The following is a 23,506-nucleotide window of genomic DNA, read 5'->3' as shown; positions in this document are numbered from 1 at the left end:
GCAGATTTTAAATAAAATCTTATCTATTCAGCCATGCAACATCTTCACTCTTACTTTAATTTTATGACTTCCTTCAACATCACAAAATCCTCTGCCCATCCACATCCCAAGACAACGTCAGAACTGAATCTTCACAGACATCCCCACATCCTGAAGCTGTTTTTCTACCTCTCTCTACCTCATTTGCTATACATCAATGTTCTCATTTGAAAAATATATTCTCTATTTTTCCTCTATTGCTAGTATCAACCTCTCTCTGCTTCTAAATTTTTAAACTTCACAGTTGGAGGAATTACCAAAGGCATAGCATGAAAGAACCTTGAAAAAATACATTTTTATAGAAAGCTAAATTTTGTGCTTTAAAGGAAGGATTTATATTATTTTGTAATAACCTCTGTTAGTTTGTTAAACCGCATTACGTACATAAGGCTGGGTTACATACATTAGGTTATTTAAAAATATCTGAAGGAGATGTTTTAATTTTACAATGAAAATGCCTTTGATACCACACTACAACCTAGAAAAGTAGCCAGTAGCGCTACAATTGCCCAAAATGGCAATAATAAAAGGAACAACAGCCACTTCTTACTTCATAATCCATAACCTTAAGTTTTTCTTTATCAGTTAAAACCACCATCCAATACGTAAATCGGTATACCCTCCTCTTCACGTTTTGTCTGTAACATTCAATAAACTGCTGCCTCTGCTGAAAACTTTTTACTGTAAGGGACTGAACTGCATATGACACAATACAGTAATTTCAGAGATGAGGCTTGGGGGAAAAGACACTGCTGATCTAAATGTTCATGAAAACTCTCCTCAGTTTTTAGACTTGGTTTTTCAAGTTCACTTTAATAATTTTGGGTACTTTATGCAGTGCCTAGTGCTATTTTTAATCAGGCAAGAACTCAAGTCCTTGAGAAATGTAAAAATCTGTAAAAATATTACGACAGTTAGAACAAAGTAAAATGGCTAGAAAATTCAAAACCTGTATGCTTATGCACCTATGACTTACTCTTGGTGCTGCAAATGACAAACCAAGAAAATCAAAGGAGTAAGAAAACACAACATTAGTCATTCAGTGCATTTGCAAAATACTGTTGAAATATTGATGCCATACTTTTCTTCAACATACAACAATGTCTCATCATGATGTCTCAGTATTACTGAACCCTTTCACATTATTCCATATCATTGCCATTTTACAGGTAGATAAGGCTGGAATGGTAATATGACAATTTGAATAGATTTCTTAAAAATAGTAAAATATTTTGGAGCTTGAATCCCTTCTTCAAAAGACCTCAAGAATTTAGAATTCTACAAAGAGACTGTGTAAAACCTCAAATTGAAAGAAGCATAAAGAACTGCAGCAGACCTTCAGCATCACATAGCAGGTCTGGTTTCTTTACACCAGCAGAAACCAACAAGCTGCAGTACAACATGCCAAAGAGGATGCATGGCCTGATCTTTAATATTCACCAGCAATGCCATCAGCAAGGATTTTTGCCCTGCGCAAACACAAAATGCCAACATTCCCTTCCTTAAGAAAAGAGGTGGATAAGCTTGCTGTGAACAATGCAGTTTCTGGCCTCTGGGACTTGTTGGGAGCATAAGTTGTGGCCTCAAAAGCAGCTCCCATCCCAGCACTACCAGTGGTTTTCCACATTATGGGAGGCAGGATCCCTGCCACACCATGTCTCAGCTCCTGCTGGGCTTCTGCTGGCAGTGCTGTACTTGTCAGTGCTATTTTTCCTTACTGAGCCTCTGAAAATTTGCTAGCTGATGCCTTAACTTAATGTAGCGGTGAAGAGAAACTGTCCAAGCCCGTCACAGAAATGGCCACAAAAAGGAGCATCCCTTGCTTTTCTCTGGGATTTAGGCATCTGACTTCTGCAGTACAAACTCCTACTATTTAAAGGTTCAGCTCATTAGATTTCTTCTAGGACCTATACTGTTGTGCCATCTCTTTTCCAAAATGTTGTGGACTTCTCCTTCAAAAGAAAGCAGCCAGAGGAACGCTCTTTTAACTATTAGTTCAGTGATTAATACATTCAGTAAGGGATATACCAAGGGAATTTGAAACCAACTTTCCCACCTTCCATGATCATGTCTTAAAAATAATGTTTAGGCTGTTCCCCATAGGAAGCTGTTAATTTTAGAGTTAAAAAAATATTTTGCTACATACATCTCTTGCTTCTTGCACCCGTTTCAAGCAGAACTCTTTCAGTTTCCTGCTTTCAGTTGTGTATAATTTTACAAATTTAATGTTCTGGACTGAAATTGTTCATGCATATGCCTGCCTCAGGTTGAATTAGATTAGAAAACTTCAGCTAGAAGTCTTTGGTTAAGTCTTGAGAGATTTTTTTCCCCTTCGAGTTAAATAAACACTAGTAATTTATTTATTTATTTATTTGGTGGGATTTCTGTTACTTTGCAGTAGGAACCTGAAATGTCTCATAACTTAGGGTCTTGGATCAGGCAGTCTTTTACCATGTCTTAAGAAAATCTTCCCAATTAATATCTCTCTGTTCTCCTGAATCCCTAGATCACTTCTTCAACTGCAACAAGTGAAGCAAAAATCCAAATCTCTCACTACAAAATCCTCTATCATCCCTACAACCCATCCAACCCGATCAATACAAAAGGAAGAAATCACATGGGAAAAATAAGGGATAACAACTTAAAGGTTTGGTTTTGGATACAGTTTTTAAAGCATGGACCCAAAGGGCTCAAATTACGATTTCATACAGACTATCTTAATTTTAGGATTTTGCAACTTTTAGAATTTAGGTTTGCAACCTTAAGAACGTAATTGCAGCATCTTTTAAGTGTTATTACATATACAACACTCATCCTATAAGAGTGTTTACCTGTCACAGGAATTATGTGGTGTCACATACATGACAGAGCTTTAAAGATTTATTTACCGCGGATATAGCTTACTCAAGCTGTAACTATAGAATACTACCTTTGATTACAACTACTATGCCATGAAAGTAATGGATTAAAAAAACACATATGGTAACTTACATACACACAACATAAAATACATTGGTTTACTGTATACCCCCCTTCAGCCTGTTTTTTGGCATTTCTGCAATAAGCTGAACAGTTGAGTGGTTGTGTGGCCATTTTCTTACCCCTCAGTTCACATCTTGGCGTTTGCTTAAACCCAATTAAAGCAATGGAACATATGCATGATCCATGAAGACAAACAGTACACTTAATTAGATATATAACCTGACCAAATGAAGGTGGTCAAATATTTCCAGCCTTGCATACGCCTAACAGGAAGTCAAACTGTGTATTTATTGGGGAGGCATTTTGCTCTGCATTTACGCAGTCAGAGGTGCCTTTAACTGCTATTAGCAGCAGAGATTCTCATTTGTTACTTGTCTTGTTTACAGGCCTTCAGAACAAGAAAGAAAACAATATAATGTATCATGGCCTTCCAGAAACCTTATGGCTTCCTTTTATTCACAGTAGTTAAGAGTAATCGGAAAATTCATTTAATGCAAAACAAAGCAACATAATTCTGCTAATGCCAACCTCTACTTTCACTCTTTCTTAACTGTTCATTGAAGAAAAATGCTGAACCCCTCTGGGTAGCATACTGGCAAGGGACCCTCCTAATTACTTCTTGCCCAGGGACGGGAAATGACCTCTCCAGACACAATATGAAGAAATAACACGAAAATCTTGGCCTAGTGTTAATAGAAACACGATTCTCTCAAGCCAGCAGAAGGGAAAGTAATTTTCAAGCATCTCCCTTTCATTCTGCATCAACTAATAGAAGTCCTAAAACGCCAGTGGGGATAAAATACTCAAAAAGTTACATCAGGTGAATTTTAGGGAGGTCTGCTAAACCTTGCAGCACAGAAATAAAGGCCTGTGTAGGACCAGCCTTCAGCAATTCCAGAGCAAAGCTTCAAACCAGTCTATTTTCACAAACGGGAATAGATGTAAAATGAAGCAGTAAGGTTAAACCCTACTACAGACAGACAAGGTAAATGCAGTGAAAAAAATGAGGTAACCTACTTCCTAAAGTAGTGATATTGAAGATGAAATAAAACTAAATGAAACATGGGCACTGAAAAATTTTACAAGATGCAATTGTACAATTGCACTTGTACAAGAATTGCACTGGAATTGTCATTGACTACTTATGCTTTTTGCCCTGCTTGTTTGAAACACTGTTCTTAGACTTGCTCATGTTTTACCGAGTTTGCTAGATTCAATCTTGTTTTGCTCACCTGAGAGATTAACCTGTCAAAATGACCCTGAATTCCATACAAGAATATTTATATATATATTTTAATACTGCATGACACTTTTGTTCTCAATCTTCAATCTTTCAAAATTGTTTATTAGGTTTTGTGCTTACCTGAATGTTTTCTATACTGAACTGTGTTGGTTGACATGTACGATTCCAGTAATTCTCCTCTGATCTTATGTCAAAACTGAGAAAGAGTTGCTTTTATTAAACTTAAAATCACAAAATAACATGTTGGAATGCATCTCTGGAGTTCTCGAGTCAGCCCCCTGCTCGCAGCAGGGCTAATGCCTGGAGCAATGCTGGAGGCTTGCTGCTCAGCGCTTTGCCCAGTCAAAGTTTAGAGATCACCACAGATAGAGACTCCAGAGTCGCTGTGAGCACTGGTGCAGCTATCTCACCATTTTATTATGAAATTTCTTTCTTGCAGTCCTTTTCCTGACTAGATCCTAATATCAGCGTCAGTATAATTCTGCAGGCACCTACTTCAAGTCTTGCAAAACAAAACTCACAATTGGTCTCAAATTCTGGAAGCTGCTTCTAGCTGAAGTATCAGGACTACTAGCAATGTACATACACTTTTATTTCCAAGTGGGATTGACTTCCTTGTCCAATAAACCCTCCCCCCCCCAACTGATTTCTTCAGAAGAGGGAAAGCTAGTTCTGTGTTCAAACTTTTAGGTCTGCATTTTCCCGGAAGAATTGAACTCTTTAAAGTTCACGTTTTCAGTTAGCTTTAGCTACAGATACTTTTTTCTGTGGTAATTCTTTAATGTCCCAAGTCATAGTGGAAATGCTTTCAACAAGGAAAATGGTCTGGCAATATATTTTCAACCACATGCAGTGAACTGTCAGTTCATTGTGGGGGGGGGGGCAGGGACGGAAGCAAACAACAAAAAATGAACAAACAAAAAAACCACTCACAATCTTTCTGCTTTGGGACCACATCTTATATACATTAATTATTTAGAAATTCTTATATGAATGAAAAAATGTTAAAGATGGACAGAGACAAACCATCTTCTCCAAGAAGTAAACACTTAAAAATGCTTCAGGAGATTGAGTGGTAAGTTATTTTTTTGTTCATTCTTGTTTTGTTTTGCTTTTCCTTCAAGAGCATCCATATCCTATTGATTGTGTCTCATTTTTACCTCTAGGAAAAATACCTTCTGGGATGAACACATGACGTGACTGCAGTTTGACTGCCTGTGTATTCATTTGTGTTATGACTTTACAGTCTTGGAATAAACACTAGGCGAATGGAACAGAAATTAAATTATACTCATCAAAGGCAAAGCACTAAAACACAAACTTAAAATATGAAGGAACACACATACTCAGAAGGAATGGTTCCTTGGTTGATCCTTCTTTTTCTCTGAATGTATCATAAAAGAAGTTATGTTTCATTACTGAAAAAACATTTTGGCTTCTTTCATGATTGCAAAGAAGGGTAATTAAGACTGTCAAGAAAACTCATTGAACAGCTGTATATTCTTAACAAAAGCACTATTATATGACTGCTCTGAAAAAAACTGGCAATTTAAACATTCACATTTCCTTGAAGCTAGATATTTTTCCAAGCTCCAGTAGATACCGAAAAATGTTTTTTTCTATAAATCTTGGTACTATATCAGTCATATTTCAAGCCAGCACGTTGTTCCCAGTTTGTGAATGCATCCATATACTTAAGAAGAGGACGGTGCTAACATAGCTTTGCCAATTGAAAACTGAGTCACTGAAAAATCTTTTTAGCTACTTCTTAAACTGGGATTAGCTGAAATTTTCTTAGACTGAAAACCAAATAAAGAAGAGTAATCCTTCGAGTTTGCATTGAAAAGGACCATTAAGGAATACTTACTCATCAAAGATCAGGTCTGGAGCAAAGTAGAGGAACTGGCTGTTTGTATGTTTATATGATCTCCAACTCAAGGCAAACGATGACAGACACATCCACGAATACTGAATTAAAGTAATTTGGTCCTCGAGAGGCAAGTTTCTAAATCCTAGAGATCAAACCAGAAAATACCCATGAACTATGTTGTGCTTTATAAAGGTTGGTGAAACCAGCACTGAAAATACATAACTTGGTATTTTTCTAGTATTAAAGTCAAGAACAAGAGCAACAATCCTACAAAGTACATTTCTGAAAAAACGAAAACGTAATTTTTGATTCCAGTGACAAAACATGTTTTCTTCTTAAGAGGCTATTATTCAAAATGAAAGCTTTTAAAATATCAATCAAAACCATATGAAACAAACATTACATAAATCAAAAAACCAACAATCTTCTCTTAGATGTTGATGTCATTCCCCCCATGAGGGTTTTCAACCCAGCCCACAGACTAAAGATGCAATTTGTCAGGTGAATAGTTCATTAATCTAGAAGACTTAATGGAAATTTCACCAAATACCTCATGGTCCTACCTGGAAGTATCTTTGCCCACTTTACCACCTGAATCATCTGCTTGCCAGCCAGGCGGTTTAAGGTGGAAAGCAGGTACTCTGCTGTGTCTGGTTTTGAACTGTCGTATCCTGCATACACAATCTCCGGTTCAATGCTTTCAAGGATCTTAACAGGAGAGGGAGTAAGTGCTGGTGAGATAGCAGACATGTGGGGGACAAGTGCTGTGTTTACAGAGGGCTCAGTTACTGGAGCAATGTACGTTGTCCCTTCCTCGGGGCTTTGGGGTGGCGGCTGCTGCCGCTGCTGTGGCTGTTCCTCGTGCATCCCTTTCAATTTCCCCAGTTTTTTGGACTTTCGGGCTGTGAAGATAAGCAGCACAAAAAACAAGTCAGTGTAGAAACTGTGAAAAGCCAGCATAAGCCTGGCTTGACAGGAAATCAAAGCACAAGTAGCATCTCAAAAGTTTGCAAGTGAAATGTGCGCAGAAATCACCAGGACCTTAGGAAATACCTCACTGCCTGCAGCATTGTTACACTGGAAAAAGGAACAGAAGAAACATTTAAATTCTTTTGTTGTTGTTGTTGCTTTAGTGTGCATCTACAAGTGTCAGGGTCCAGTAACCTGCATTTCTATCTGTCTCTACACAGATATGCATAAAACACCCCAGTTACTGCAGTAGGTGCTGATTAAACATTTCAGAAGTTTATTTGTACTATAGCTTAGATGAATCACTTATCACCTGCAGGTTTGCAATTCATGTTCTGCATTGCATTTGCTAATCAAAAGAAACCTCCCTGTCAATGCCTAAAATTAGCAGACCTGGAGCTCTCCTAAGCTTTTGAGTCCTTGTACACACCCTGGCTGTGCCTCAACTCGAAATACAGTCAATCCATTTTGAACAACCTAATCTAGTCAAATCCCTTTGGCTTTGCTGCTTTGATACTTTCTTAAGATCCTCGTCCTCTCTCTTGGCTAGTTCTGAAACAATGCTACAAATATGCACCTAGTTAGACAAAAAACACGGAGCCTCATGCAACACTTCTCTTTCACTGCTATCAACATTTCTCTTAATGATTAGCCTTCCTCTTTTCTTTTTTTTTTTTAATTATTTTTTCCCCTTTAAAGCTATCCCTCCCTACTTTTCTTTGCTGAGTATTCTTGGAAGACAACAACTCTAGCTAGTGTGCTTCCACTCCTGGCAGAGATGCCAGGCGAACCCTGCAGGTTGCCTTCCCAACATTGCCACATGAAGCACAAATATCTAAGTAGGCAGAAAGTCCTGCTCCCAACCCAGCAAAACTATCCTACAGTGTGAGGAAAGAACAAGAAATAAAAGAATAAACGTAAGACAATTAAGTAAAAAAAAGAAAGGGGGGGGAGAGGAGTCCATCACCCACTTCCTTCCAATAGCTCATTGACTGTTCTTAATTTTTTTGAAGTCTGAGCAGTATTTCCCACTGATTTCTATAGATAGTTAAAATATTTATTCATTTTATGTTCTGAACATATTTTAGGTTAAACTTTTGTCCAGATAAAAATATATTTCTGCACAATGCTTCTCTCCTGCTCAGTGTACAATATATCCAGCAGAGGCAGTGCAGGCTTGCTTCACATCACCTACCCTGTTCCATTTGCTCCTTCACTTTCATGGTTTCTATGTGCAATCAGTGTCAACCCCAGAGGCTAAGCTCGCCTTAGCCGCATTATGTGACACTAGAACAAACTCCCTTTTTGACTTTGGCTGTTTTCCATGCCCAGAGCTCACATCTGGAGAAACAGGAATTGTCAGCAGTGATATACGCTGAGGAAGAAGAGAATCTCTCAACAGGGGTGCTCCTTTTGTCTCTGCTCCCAGCACCAACTAGGAGGAGAGAGACAGTGCCCTGCCCAGCAGCACAGCTTGGGGTTTTAGGGCAGACAGGATCACTGTGATCGTGTGATTTGCCTCGAAACCAGCACAGGTCATACATATAAGTTCCACATTAAACACAGTGCAACGTGGAGACAAAGTAACAGCCTCACATTTAAAACCCTGTGTAAGGTATCAGTTAACTGAAAGCTTTCCCTGTACATTCAGGTGGACTGAACATGGAGCAATGACAAGGGAACGTTAAGTAAAATAATCTTTAAAGTCAATAAATAATGAATTAAATATAAATGATTGCAGCTCTTTCAGAGTAAGTTCTCTCAAATACATTCTTTCTTATCTATTTGTACACAGCTAAAACTCTTGTCTGGACTCTTAAACCCTTCTGTCTTAACTATTACAACATCCCTTTTGCTGGCATCAGTAAATACAAGTTTATCTCGGTCCTTCTGAAAACACCCATCTTAGTCCATCCCTCGTCCCAAGTCCATCTTCTCAAGTCTTTTTCCCCTCCATCATCAATTCCTATGCCTCTTTCCTTCAATATAGCTCCTTTACTGCAGTCTCAGGATCCTTTCTGAGCAGCCTCCACTTCGCCTCACCTCTCTGCTCCATTATTGAAATGTTTACTTCCACTCCAGCTCAGCGCCCCGTGCTGCTCCCTCCTGTTAAGTGTTCAAAGCAAGCGCTCCCTGCTGCTTTTCACAGTGCCCCAGATTCCCCACAAAGACCCACAGAACTACCTCAGTACCCTTTTACGGACTCTTCAAAACCCAGAATTTAAGAAAAACCTTCCGAATGGCAGCACTGCTGCTGTCCTGAGACTGCTGCTGGTTCCGGGGGCCATTAGTGCTTGACTGTTTCCTTGAAATTGGGGCTGCCTGCCCAGACCCACCGGCTGTGCCTGAGCTCGTTGTGCTGCAAGGCAGGATACAGACGCCCAGCGCTCAGGACAATGCACACCCAAGCGCAACAATAGCCTGTTGTTTCCAACACTTCCTTACCGGCACGGTACCTTGAACTCTGAGGAGCTGGCTCATCCCAAGATCCAAAAGAAAAGCTTGTTTGTTAGGGAAAACCCAAGAGACCGCTACATAAAATAGCAGTGTTCCCACTCATATGCAGGATCTTGAGGGTGCCCTGTCAAACAGGTGCTCTTTGACTGTCATCGTCAAAACATGAACACAATCCTTTGCTGCTGCAGGAGGTATTGAATCCAGCAGGAAGTGCAAAATCTGAACATCAGTTTGGTGTCATTTCCATCATACAATGAGGGAAGGTTTCTCCTGGCTGATTTCAGCATCGACACAGCCAGGAGATCTGCAGAGATCATCAGAGATCTTCGTGTAACTTTCATAACTTCTCCTTCAGAGAGCTGAACACCATTTCATTAACTCGTCTACAGCATGTATTTCTGTTTCCAATAATTTCTTAATTTATCTATGCCTGCAAATATCCAGACCAACTGGTGTGGGTTGAATTTTTTAATAAAAGGATTAGATATGCAAATAAAAATGTGCTAGAGCTAATAAAATTTAATTTAAAATTCTGTTGTTCAACTATGCACATATACTTTACAAAAACTTCCTAATTATCTTAAGTATTAGCACGGATTACATAGAGAAACACTGGAGTTACTATCATGAAGGTTATAAGGAAGAGGTGAGACAAATGTCTGTCAGGAGAGGTTTCACTAAAACTGCTTCTGTCTCAAGAGACAGGACAGATGAGAAGACCCTTCAGCCTCCCTTCCAATCCTATTTCTTACTTTTCTATTACTAAGCTCTTAAAAAAGCTCATTCAAACAATGAAACACGACTGAAGGATTTTTCATCCTCTGGTGCATCAAGTTACGTGGATGCTGACATCCATTCTTCAAGATGTAATTTCCGTTCTTAGTACCCAAAAAGCCATTTTACGAAGCTGCAGCTGATCAGACATTTTGTTAAAAAGGCTTTTTCCTCACTCTGCAAAATAAAACGGGGGGAGTTTCAGACAGGCGATGCAGACAACCATGTTAAATTTAATTCTGAAAAGTAAGTGAAAATGCTGTTGTTCCCCATTTGGTGCAGTTGCACCTACAGGATGACGTACTGGTGAAATCACTGTGAGCGTTAAATATAGTTCACATTTATCTTAGAAAGGCAAAGCTGAACTTCCACATTTTTCAAAAAATAAAAATAAAAAAATCCCCAAAGCAAAGCAACGATGGCCAAGTTCAGCAGAACACTTGACGATGAGTTATCAGATTTATTGGCCACTGAAAAGAGAGTTTAAAAATAAGCCCAAAGGAGTGAATAGAGATTAATGTTTGCTGTTGTTATTCATTAAATTTTATCAGGCACTATGTTTTTTTCTGTTATCAAAACAGGACTAAAAATAAAGAACTTTACATATCTTTCATGTTTGCAGAGGCAAAAAAATGCATCCTCACTATAACTATACCAGAATAAGAAATGCATTGGCTTACCAACTCTATCAAGTATCTAGCAACACAGATAACTGATTACGTATTTATTAAAACAGAATTTTCTATGTTCTATTCTCTAAGAGTTTTTCATTAAAAGAAAAAAGAAATAGCATTCTTCCATGTATAATACTGGCATAAAAATGTGTTTTAGTTTCATTTTCTTCCATTATAATGCCTTTAAAATGAAGCTGAGAAAAACATTACTGTTTGACAGTCATGTTTACAGTGAAGAAAACTGTATTTTTCATTTGGCTTCACGCCAGCACTCTAGCTCAACTGGTTTGGTAACTCCCACAGAAACCAACAAGTAAAGATTAAATACAAGCGCAGAGAAGTACGTACTCCGAGCCTGCCTTGTGAAAGTGTTTTTCACATTTGCTCTCTAATTGGAGTACCAACTAGAAAACCGACAAAGCCACCTCTGAATCAGTGGGGAAAAGCCAAGCTCATCAGGACTTCTGTGCAGAGACGTCTGAGAAGTTGCAGGGTCTCCATGCAGACCAGGGATGGGGCATTCACACTGCAGAGATTAAACCTGTCAAGTACTTGGGGTTGGGATAAGACCTTCACTGAGATGGCAGTGCTGTCAGTGACTTCTTGCCCCTTCTGTCCAGCATTACTGCAGCCATGATATCATAACCCCTGTGTTTTTAAGTAATCTGAGCTGGAGTAACAGCTGAAGAAAAGCAAGCAATAGTGAAAGACTAACCACAGGTATACCTGAGGTTAACACCTTAAATATCCAACACATTTTTTGTTAAGTATTTTAGGAGGTCTTGCACATTACACTACAATCAAATACTGAAGTAAGGTGAAGCAGCTGAAAGGTCATGAAGTTGCACTTTGAACAGGCATGTCCAACAGACCTTCCCTGTAGCTCTACCAGTAAATTGTAGTATAACAGAGAAATAAATAAGCAACAGGTCGGACTGAAAATAACACTCTCTGTTCCCCTGGAAGGAATAGGCAAACGTTTACCTGGATTTCATGAGCAGGCCTTTGCCCAACTTTGCCCAAGTCCAAAGGAAAGCCTTCAAATTCTGCAAAGCCGTCTGTTGTTCCACGTGCTCGGAAACCTCAGTGAGAGCACGCCTCACCTCGAGCATCGGTGTTCTTCGTCCTCAGCATCAGTCCCACCTGCCTCCAAAGGGCCAGTGGTGCTCCCACAGAGGCACTGAGGAAGCCAGACGCTGCACAAAAATCACTGTAACACAGTCTTAAGCACTGGTAAGACTGTAAAGTAGATGGATATCTTACTGCTGTCTCATACTTACAATCCAGCAAAAAGACTGGGCTTAATCATCTGAAAACAGCTATTGTACGGGGACTGGGGTGGATTCAGATTTGGACAGCTGGCTCCTGAGCATTGACCTTTCACTTGTTAGACTGCTGTCAGAAAGTCAAAGCTGGGAGTCCTATGGTTTTATGATTGTGAGTTTTCAGGTGATCAATAAAACATTCAGCAGTCTTCTGGTCATCTACAGCATTTATGCAGCTGCATATCACGTAACAGGAGATTAACCGGATATTAACCTATTGTAAATTATTTTCTGAATAAAATTGATGCGAACATCAGCTACAAATCCACAGCATTCCCAATTTTAAGAGGTTAAGTCTGAGGTTTTAGGTTAGTTACAAGACTGCTAAGCTACTACATGAGACCATAGTAAACTTACATGTGCTATAGAAGTTGGGTTTAGAGGGAGCTAATCTATTCCCTCTACCCCAAGGAGTATATGTGAATTAAATTATGAACTCCAAACAGCCCCAAATCTGGTATCTACTCTTCATAGGCTCAAAATTAGTATTGTTGGTAAAGAAATGGGATCCAAAAATGCCAAAGAACAAAATGCTATCAATAGTAGATAAAAAAAAATAAATTATGATATAACTCAGCAGTTATTTAACAGGGTAATATCTTGGCTGCAGAATTGTAGTAGTGTTTAAATTTAGAAAACAATCTAAAATGATCCTTAATTTCAAACTGGTATCCAGAGCTCTAAAAAAAAATCAGAAGTTAAAAAATAAAAATAAATAAATAAAAAAAAATCATCTATAGTTCTGTGTAGGTATATATGAATTACAATGCTTGCAACCGATAATTCCCTGGAACCAGATTTTTTTCTTTAAGAGATGATAGTCAGATCCTGCCTTTTGCCTATCTAAAAACAATTGTTATGTGTAAAGCTGAAGTCATGATACAGACAACTAAGCCAGAGCCTTATTTATCATTTCTAAAGCTCTGCCAGAGCCAGGACCAAACTGATCCTGACCCAACAGATCTTAATTTCATCTATGTTGCAAAACATATTTGAGTCAGTAAGTGATACCAAGAACACATTACAAGACCATATGCTACCTCCGGTGGAAAGCAGAGAACATCAGCAGAAGGAAATGTGAAACCAAAAAGGACATGAAAGGACACAGCACAGAAGAAGATGGAGGTTTAATAAAAAATAAAATAAAAAGAGGTAAAGGAGAAGAAAACCCAGCAATTTTAGTAAATAGGCATTTTAGTAAATAGATATAAAAGACAAACAGAAAAAATGCATTAGAGGCACTTCAAACAATGTAAGAGATCCTTTTTTCCCTGGTACAATTTGTGATTATTTCAAAGTAATACCACTTGCATAGTACTACCAGTGATCTGGGCAGCGTGAGGACAGAAAGACGCTGCAGTCGAAACGCACTTTGAATATCATCAAAATCCTCCTCCTCACTCAAGCCCATCATCTATGACTGCCTTTTCCTGAGCCTGCTCCACACACCTTGCCAGCAGTACCTGCATTTCACAGACTTGAGCTCCTCCACCCAGGTCCCAGCTTCACTGCTCAAGCTCTGCACTTGAGCTACAACCACTGCCTCCTTCCCAGCCCCCAAACCCATCCTGCTTTGTCCCGCTGCCCTCACACCAAATGTCTTGGAGCTTTCCTGCATACCCCTCCCCTGCTGCCTGCTTCTCCCCTCTGAACACAACCTTGGGCACTGCTCTATACCAGCCACCAAAGGATCAAGCTGCTGAGTCTCCTTTGATGCAGCTGCAACAGCTTTTGGGAAGACTTTCCTGAGCCCTCACCAAGCACATGCACTTTATCGCTTGCTTCCACCTTTGCACAGATAAATGCGCCAACAAAATGCCACTTTTTCCTCCTTTGAAACTTTCCATCATGTTTGCCTGGTGCCTTTGCCTCACTTGCTTCAGTGAGCTGACATCTGTTCTCATTAGCTATTTTACTGCTACCACAAATAGTGTGTCCCTTCCCCCAGTCTGCTGTATCTTGACATATATGAAAATTTTGAGCTATCTTGGTACAGACATATTTTTCACTTAAGCGTCTAGCACAACGGGTAAGAGATTTAGTTGAGCAAATTCTAGATAATAATATAGACATTTTATATATATACGCACACATGGAATAAAGTGAAAAGCAATAATCCAAACAAGATTGTACAGTATTAGTCCTACAAAAAGTGCATTCAGGCATGCACATTTTATTCTTCAAGAAACAAAGAAGGGAACAACAAGGACAGGATCTTAAAGCTTCCTTAAACTGACTACCCACTTTGGAAAGCAAAGTATTACTTTTTAGTAGAGCTGTGGTTGATGAAGAACCTCTAAATGCGAACCTGAGTGTTGTCTTGAGCGTAAGAGGATTTGTACCTGGGTACAAATCTTGGAGACTCGCATGCCCAAGAGGATGAGTCACCAGTTTGACTGGGCAGACCAAGGGGAGAAAGCAAACAGAAAACAACAGCGGCACAGGACAAGTTGTACAGGGACTGAAAAGAAGAGCACAAAATTACTTAAATTTGTCATGTATGACAGTACCAAACGGACATTGCACTTGCAAAGCAGTGGCCCTTCAAGGGTGGTTTCTGCAACAGCATTTGAGATACACTGAATGGACTACACAGTTTATCTAAATATACAAAGAAAGGAAGACTGCAGCTGGTGAGAAAGAAGATAAAGGTCCCACCTTTACAGAGCAAAATAAATTTTAGAAGCTGTTTCTGACAGCTCTGTCCCCAAGGAGATACAAAGTGATAGAAAACTGCATCACTTGCTGTGAGCCTGAGGAATCAGTATACAGGTAGAATTTTTAATTTAAGTAACAAAGCTATGAAAAAATCTGAATACCTTTCTTATCCTCCACCAGCAGAAGCATGCTTTTAGTGGAGAATAAGATCAGAGCCAATGACTGAATACAGCAGAATGAAACAGTAGGCATAACGGAAATAATGACATAGTTTGGCATTGCCAACACCATTCACAACTGCTTACTAATTAATAAGTAACACTTTAATCTGACAGGATTGGACAGCTTAAAGACAAGGAATAAACGTGCACGAAGACTGATCTATGGCTATGTCACATTTTATTTGCCTTTGGCCAGACAAAAACATCCAAGCACATCTATAAATGCCAGCCACTCTTGCTCTTAGTTCACACTCAGTATACCCAAAAGGGAGGTAAAGTACAGGGAAAAGGAAAAGCTCCTAAAGTACATTTTAATCTGCATAATTGTACATTTTTTTCATTGTGTTCATTTAAACATCTTTTCATTCTTTATTCTAGTTTGATTTAAACTACTAATAAAACTATCTGTAACTAAATAAATATTTACTGCTTCTTACTTTGCTTGCTTATATGTCAGTTTCAGAAATGTTTGCATTTTGCCTCGTTTGGAACAGATTCCAATACACAGCACAGTGTAATGCTGCCCCACTACAGTGTTGCAGAGCACAGAGACAATGCATGTGAAGCAGTTTATCCTCTTGCTTTGAGCAGGATCATCAACTATACTCTGCCCAGCCCACTATGTTATTAATCTCCAACAAAGGCAATCTCACAATATCCCCCATCTTTCTCCAACATTTAACTACTCAGTTTTTCCCCAACATCTCTTATTCCAAATCATTTTTTCTGTACTGAAGTTGATTTCTCTTCATCATCCCCCCAGTGGCCATAAAAAACAAATTATCTTTCCCGTCCCATCCTTTATACCACTTTTTGAATTGAAAGTCTGAATATGTTTCTCTCTTCTACACTAACTTAAATTGTGTTTCTTCAACTCTTCCTTACAAATAATTTTTTTTTCCTAAGCTTATTATCCATGTTCCTTGTGCTGTCTCTAGTCTGTATACACCTTTCTCTAGACACAACATACGAAACTTCGTGAACAACTGGCTGATGGGTTGAGCTCAAATGGGATTACAACAGGCTGGTGGCCAGTCAGTAGTGGGGTTCCACAGGGCTCCATTTTGGGGTCAGTTCTTAATGTTTTTATAACTGATCTGAATGCAGGACTCAAATGCATACTAAGCAACTCTATAGATGATACTGAGTTAGGAGAAGCTGTTGACTCCCTCGAGGATGGAAAAGCCTTGCAGAGAGATCTTGACAGACAAGAGGGCTGGGCAATCACCAACTACATGAAATGGATCAAGAGCTAAGTGCTGGCTGCTGCACCTGCCTGCGATGGTGCAGTCCTGGACATACATATAAACTGGGGGATGAGAGGCTGGAGAGCAGCCCTGCAGAAAGGGATCCAAGGGTTTTGGGCAACGACAAATTGAATGTGAGTCAACAGTGTGCCCTGGCAGCCAAAAGGGCCAGCATTACCCTGGGGTGCATCGAGCATGACATGGCTAGCTAGTCAAAGGGAGGGATTGTCCCACTCTGCTCTACACTGGTGTGGCCTTACCTCGAGCACTGTGTGCAGTTTTGGGTGCCACAATATAAGAAGGACACAAAACTATTAGAGAGTGTCCAAAGGAGGTCTAGGAAGATGGCAAAGGGTTTAGAGGGGAGGAGCGGCTGAGGATCCTGGGTTTGTTCAGCCCAGAGCAGAGCAGGCTGAGGGGAGGCCTCATGGCGGCCTGCAGCTCCCTCACGAGGGGAGCGGAGGGGCAGGCGCTGAGCTCTGCTCTCTGGGGACAGCGGCAGGACCCGAGGGAATGGCATGGAGCTGGGACAGGGGAGGGTCAGGCTGGGTGTTAGGGAAAGGTTCTGCACCCAGAGGGTGGCTGGGCACTGGGACAGGCTCCCCAGGGCAATGGTCATGGCACTGTGCCTGACAGAGTTCACGAAGTGTTTGGACAATGCTCTCAGACATTTGGTTTTTGGGTGGTCTTGTGTGGAGCCAGGAATTAAAATGTAAAGGTCTGTGAAAAACAGGAAAAGATTATCAAGGAAAACAACACAGACTTCCACACTGGAGATCTTAAAAAGAGATTAGACATACCCATCGAGAAGGACACAGGTACCACTAATCCTACCAACTGGAACAGGAAGGAAAGTGACCAATTCATGAGGTTGTCCCAGCCCCACCACCCTGACCAGCAGTACTGAAACCACAGTCAGCAGGCCCACGCTTGCCATCTCTGATGAGAAGGGAATAATACCTTTGTATCAGATTTGCCTATTTTACATTATTGACTCATTTAATGTTATGCAACCACAGTTCGCTCTTCTCAGCAGTTCTCAAAACAGCTGCTTTTTGTTATTTCATACTAGCATGCCTGAAATCTCAGTGTAACCCTCTGCACTTCACTGAAAATGCCACCTTGTTGATTTCAGAGACTAGCACCGAAAGTACTTTTGAATTCTGATTCTGTTCACAGAGAACTTCCAAATCTGTAGTTACATATTTACTCTGTATTTTGTTATCCAAGTAATTAGTGAAGTTGTAGACCCAGAACTGACCCTCAACAGGACCCTACTTCAGACACCCTTCCAGCGTAATAGTAAACCATTCACAGCTACTTTCGGAGAATGTTATTTCAAATAATTATGCACCCACTTAATGAGTATTCTTCGCAAAATTTGATGGTAATTCTACATTCCCTCCTTATTATAGTTATGGCTGGAGAAATCGAGCAGTGAAATACAAAAACCTACAGGGAGGTGGCACTTCATAACAACGCTTGCACACATCTTATGGAACAGACAAGTTCCTCTCATTGGCTCACTGTGTGCAGGATTCATGACTGTGGATCCACAGCCACAGAGATCTGCTTGCAGGGATGGTCTTTGGAGCACTGATAAAAGAAGCAGCCTTGCAAAGACAGCACAGAAGCTATCATAGCTGCCTCTCAGAAAAATTAACGTGAAAGTCCAGATAAAATCTTGCATATTTTGAGGTCTGACCCAACGATGAAGCTCAGGTTATGTACTTGTCTGATGAGACAGTGATGTTGTCCCCAGCAATCAAGAAGAGAAGGCACTGGGGAAGGTTTAGGAAGAGAAGACAGGAGGAATTAATCCGTTTTTAAGCTATGCTGAGCTTCGGGCTATGCATTTATGAAGAGATAACGGACAAAAGTGACAAAAGAAAGCTGAGTTCCAAAGTGCATTTTACAGGAATATTTAGGTTGTCAGGGAAAATGTCTAACACATTTGCTTGTTTCTCAGCAATCCTCAAAGTGATAATTAATTGAAAAATAACAGTTTCATAGGGGTACTACTCCCCGTGTGGGAACAACTTTTACAAAATGCCAATTAGTGGTTTCCTGTTAAAATCAAATCAAGCTGTTTTTGATAAAGATTTTTAATGAGAAATGTCTAAAGTATGAAAATTTCCCCCACATATACTTCATATAAAATCCCAAACTGACATAATACAGCCTCACAGCTAACATTTTTGGTACATAAAACTCCCTTTTGTGCTTCTTCATTAATTTCAAAAGAAATGTATTTACTAAATATTTAAATCATCCCACAAACAAAGCCTTAAAAAAAGCTTACAAAATAAAATTATAATTTTGATGAAAGCCAATCTTAATCAGTCCTTTTCAGATACTCCCATAACTCATATTTTACTGATTATTTATTCATTCATCAAATGGATGGCAAATTCTATGATTTTTGAGCTGTTGTCTACTAAATGCATCGCTAGTTTCAACTATTCATCAAATAGATTTAAAGACTAGCAGTAAAATACCAATAAAGAATGCAAAGTATAAGTCACTTACATTTCCAGCACTTTTCACCTACAGCTCCACACCTGCAGCAACAATACGATAGCAGTTTGAGCTGTTGGCATTGGTAATAATTTGGTTAAAAATGAAGTTAGTGAAACTTTGGAGAACAGATTTTGAAATCTTCCAATGTACCAGACTGAATGCTCTTGGCTATGATCACTGGTTTCTGCCTTGTGCCAAGTGACAACCTCCCTCCCAAGATACCCATTCTCATCCAACCTTCTGCAGGCGTTCCTCATCCAAGTTTTCTCTCCTGATTTTATTTGGGTTGATACCCAATACCAAGCCTGTTCTGTGATTTATGTGCCCTTCACTCTGATCATAACACTAAGCCATCTCGATTGCTCCTGATACAGTCCTATAGACATTTACTGTGTGTCAAATACCCTCTTTGTATCTACATTGGAGACACGGCTACTCAACAACATGTTCAGAGTTTTTCAAAATCATCAACAAGCAAACACTTTCACAGCACCTCTCATTCTGAATCTTGAGTGCTCATGCTTCCACTTCATGCTAGAGTGCACCATGCTTTAAATACGTCATTTTCATTCCTTCACTACTACTACTAGAGCTCAACTTCGTAAGTGCTGCACTTCCCTTTGTGGTCTTTCTTGTTACTTCATTATGCACATCACCTCTGGTATTCTTCCCAAGCAGCAAAACTTTTTGAGACACGTCTCCTCACCTGCCTGATTTCCATATCCTCTGTTTTCATCAAGTCTCAAATGATTTCTCTCAAATGACCTTATTTCTTATAGATTCTACTGCTGCTGGTCTGTCCTTCATCTTCTAGAAATCCTCTGCCCTGCTTACCAGAACAGCAATCCTATCTATGAAATATAAGCTGGATGTTTATCTTCTGCAATCTTATCAACCATATTTTTCATCAGTTCATGATTAGTCATAAAAAAGAATATAACCATGTTAATCACCTGCTTTACTAAATCACCCTGAACATTTGTAAAAACGTCCCGTATGTACTACTTTGTGATATTAACAACCTTTCCAGGGAAAATGCAACTCTGCAAAATTACCCGTAAGTATGATTTGAATCATACGACCGGAGTATCTCTTCACAACTGACAGTGTGGCACATTTCTAAATTCTCCCAAAGCTGAAATAGTTGTGTATGAAATGCCAATAATGACTACAACTGACACATGCCTCTCTGAAGAGATATGTAAATGACATGCCTGAATGTGCCTGGGCCACCTGCAGACCCACACAAGTTTCCTCAGCTTGCTTTCTTTCCAGTATGACAACAGCATGGCTTTGAGGCATGAGAATCATCCCACATTGGGATCTCCTCTGTTCCTTACTGACCAATCTCCTCACTGGGGATGGACTGGTCTTGTAAGCTCATGTTTCACCATGTCTTCCTTCTCTTGCTCCTTCTGCAGGGATGTTATGCAGGGAAGATTTCCATTACTCAAACATTACGGCACTGGAGGAAGGGGGAGAAGAGCTACCCAAGTTTACACCCAGAGCACATAAATCACCCACGTCAATTTGCAGGAAACTGTGTGGTACTGGGTGGCTCACAAACATGCTGACTGGTGCCTTCACTTTGTTTTCCTATTTGTTAAACACCACCTTCTTGCCTCTTGTGTACTTCTAAGACTTAAGTTTGCTCTAAATTTCCTTCAAAACCCACCGTGGATTGTTCCTTCTACTAACATCTAACTCCAAAGTCTGCTTTTTGAGCCAGGTATCCTTGCTACTTCTCACACTTGGTTTAGCAAAACACAGATACTAAAAATGGAAAGCCATGCACTTGGGAATTGGTGGAAAAAAAGAAAGAAACAGGATTCAAAACAAAATACAAGTTACTAAGGTAATTCTGAAGCAAACTACATATGTGAGAACAAGGAGAAAGAACAACAAATTCACGTGCTAAGGCACAATCTGTGATTGAATAATTTTCTCTGTGACATTACAGGAGTAAACCACAGCTCTAGAGTCAAGCTGAAACCTGTGAAGTGCCAAAGTAGCAGACAATCGAAAAAGCAACACAACGTCACAAGAAAGAGCACACAATTTGCAGAGTTTTAGCATCATTGCTTCTTCAAAACATGCTGTCACACAGAGGACAGAGATAGAGAATCTCAAATGTCTTTTTGTCACATGGAAGTAACATTTTCATATTTCTTTGATTTGCACACAAATTAGTTAACTTCGGTCTGCTTACCTAACATTAATCATAGTCTGGAAGAGATGTAGGACAGCTGTACGATCCATCCTCTTTCTCAGACCAGGACCAGCTGCAGCCTCATCACTTCTGACAAATGTTTGTCTTTGAGACACCCAGTGACAGACCTCACATCTTTCCCAGACTAACTATTCTAGTTTTCCATTTCCTCACTTCAATCTTCCTTGCTGCTCATTACTTCTTGCCCTGCCTTTCACAGACACAGAAAGCAGATCATCTCCTCCTCCTCTTCAGCAATACTTCATGTTTTTGAAGACACCTGTATCTTTCTTCTTTTCAACCTTCCCTTCAGTCTTTTTTTGGACTAAACAATGCCAACTAACTCAATCTGTCTCCACCAGTCAAGGTTTTAAGACTGCTGGTCACTCTCATTGTTTTACGGTAGGCTCTTCCAAATTGGCCCACAGCATGCCTGTAGGAAACTATTGAGGGTTTTAACAAAAACTGCTGCTCGGCACAGAGAGCCTAGTATAATTTGCCCAAGGTAGTGTCAGAAACAGCAAGTCAAACCTTCACATCTTTTTACTCAGGTGGAAACTCTGAAGCAATGGCTCTGCTGAAGCTAAAAGGACAAGTTCCTCTTGCTTCTACAGCTTTCTGCAGTGAAGGGGAAGCGAGAAACGGAAACACACCATCACAGACCGCAGGGTGAGGTTTCAGAAGGGCTCTGGCGATAACCAGCAGCTCTGGAAAGAGGAACGGGAGACACAGGCATACTTTCATAGCAGGGACTACTGTTTTACTGTGGGGAAGAGTGAAAAGGAAATGGACTCACAACACTGTGGAAGGAAATGCAATAATATGGTGATTCAGGAAAAAACAAAATATCAAGAGCTGTGCAAAGAGAATTTTGGAAATAGCTAAGGGGATTCTGGTCTGCTCCAGCATAATGAGACAAAAGAATAAACAGAAGTGTAATGGGCTTGCTTGCTTGCTTTTATGCATCTTTGTGAGTGACAAATAAAAACAACAATTCACTTCAGGATCTGCTGGAGAACAGGTTGTTAAATTTAAATTCCCCACAAGGCAGAGAAGTACTATACCAGGACGCGGGTGAAAAGGGGAGTCAACTTTGGTGCAAGGGAGCAAAGAAGACACAGATGTCTTCTATCCTGAGAGCATTCTGGAGGTGAAGCCCTAAAAACAGAAAAGTTTAAGAGCTCATGGGCACTGCAGTCTGAATCCACAAAAGACAGTCAGCCAACACCTGACAGATAGCACCCAAGCAGGATCCACTGCTTTGTTTCAGTTGCATCGCATAACGGCACAAAGGTTGGGGATTTTTCTTCACCTTTCCTGGGAGGACCTAAACCTTCTTCTGTGAAGGCTCTGATTGCCTCTCTTAGCCTTTTGGTTCTAACCGAAGCAAAATCCCAAGTGCGCAACATGGCCAGCTCAGGACAGAGCACCCTTTGAGCCCATGCATCGAGAGAGGTATACTGCTGAAATCAGACAAAACCTCAGAGAGCCTGCATGCACAGGGCCGCCACGTGACACCAAGCAGGCCGGGGCACGTACTCCCAGCAGGAGACTTGAAAAGTTGCAACTCCTTTGCAAAGCTGGCAGCCGAGGGCGTTATGCCATGAATGGCGTGATGGAGCATCCAGCAGATGAAACAGGGAAGTCTAGAGTTCAGCAGGCCTTTGCCAAAAGCCTGAAAGGCTGTTCCTGGAGGAAAGACAAACAGAGCTGGCAGCTGGATGCGAGTCAGAAGGCAGAGCTGAAACTAGCAAAACTTGAAAAAACAAAGAGGGACTGAGAACAGGAACCTGATTATGAGTTTGATTATGTATTGCTGCATGTGACTTGTGTGCTTTTGGACTGCTGCAGTGTGCCTTCTTGAGCTGACATCATTTATGAAACAAAATCGTCAGCAAAATGCAAAGTACAACAGTCTTTCAATACTGTTTTTTAATCAATGCCTGAGAGATTACCAGCTCTCTTCAAAATTCTGCATTTTTTCATCATTCCCAAAGAGTTTCTTAATTGTTGGTTCAAGTGACTGTTCAAATAGTTACCTAAACTATTCTTGAGGATGGTTCAGATGAAACCTTAGTGGGGTCACATCAGGAGCAGGACAAGGGCAGTATCTTGTAACATGGATGAAAACAGATGCAAAGTAGGAAAAACTCATTGCTGAACAAATTAGTTTCTTACAAGATCCCAAAGAGGAAGATTGCTTCTTTTTTTTTTTTTTTTTTTTGGTATCTTCACCAAAAGCAGGGTGGGGAGGTGGTACAGCAACAGCACTGCCTTAAGTGCAGCTGGCCCTCACTCAGGAAGAGCTCTTCTGAAGT

General features: G+C 40.2%; 1 protein-coding gene across 5 annotated transcripts in view; it reads right to left on the bottom strand.

Annotated features, from left to right (window-relative positions):
- The window catches only part of NR3C2 (nuclear receptor subfamily 3 group C member 2), a 201,373-nt gene that overhangs the window by 27,315 nt on the left and 150,552 nt on the right, over nt 1–23,506 (bottom strand). For all 5 annotated transcript variants that reach the window (XM_035547923.1, XM_050710352.1, XM_035547929.1 and 2 more), the window contains 2 exons: nt 6,698–7,036; nt 6,132–6,276 (listed from right to left, as the gene is read on the bottom strand). In XM_035547923.1, the coding sequence (XP_035403816.1) occupies nt 6,132–6,276; nt 6,698–7,036 (484 nt within the window). The remainder of the gene's footprint in view (nt 1–6,131; nt 6,277–6,697; nt 7,037–23,506) is intronic.

This window comes from Cygnus atratus, chromosome 4 (genome assembly GCF_013377495.2).
Source record: "Cygnus atratus isolate AKBS03 ecotype Queensland, Australia chromosome 4, CAtr_DNAZoo_HiC_assembly, whole genome shotgun sequence".
NCBI lineage: Eukaryota > Metazoa > Chordata > Aves > Anseriformes > Anatidae > Cygnus > Cygnus atratus.
The sequence above is the reverse complement of the archived record's forward strand: the minus strand, read 5'-3'. Positions and strand labels throughout refer to the sequence as shown.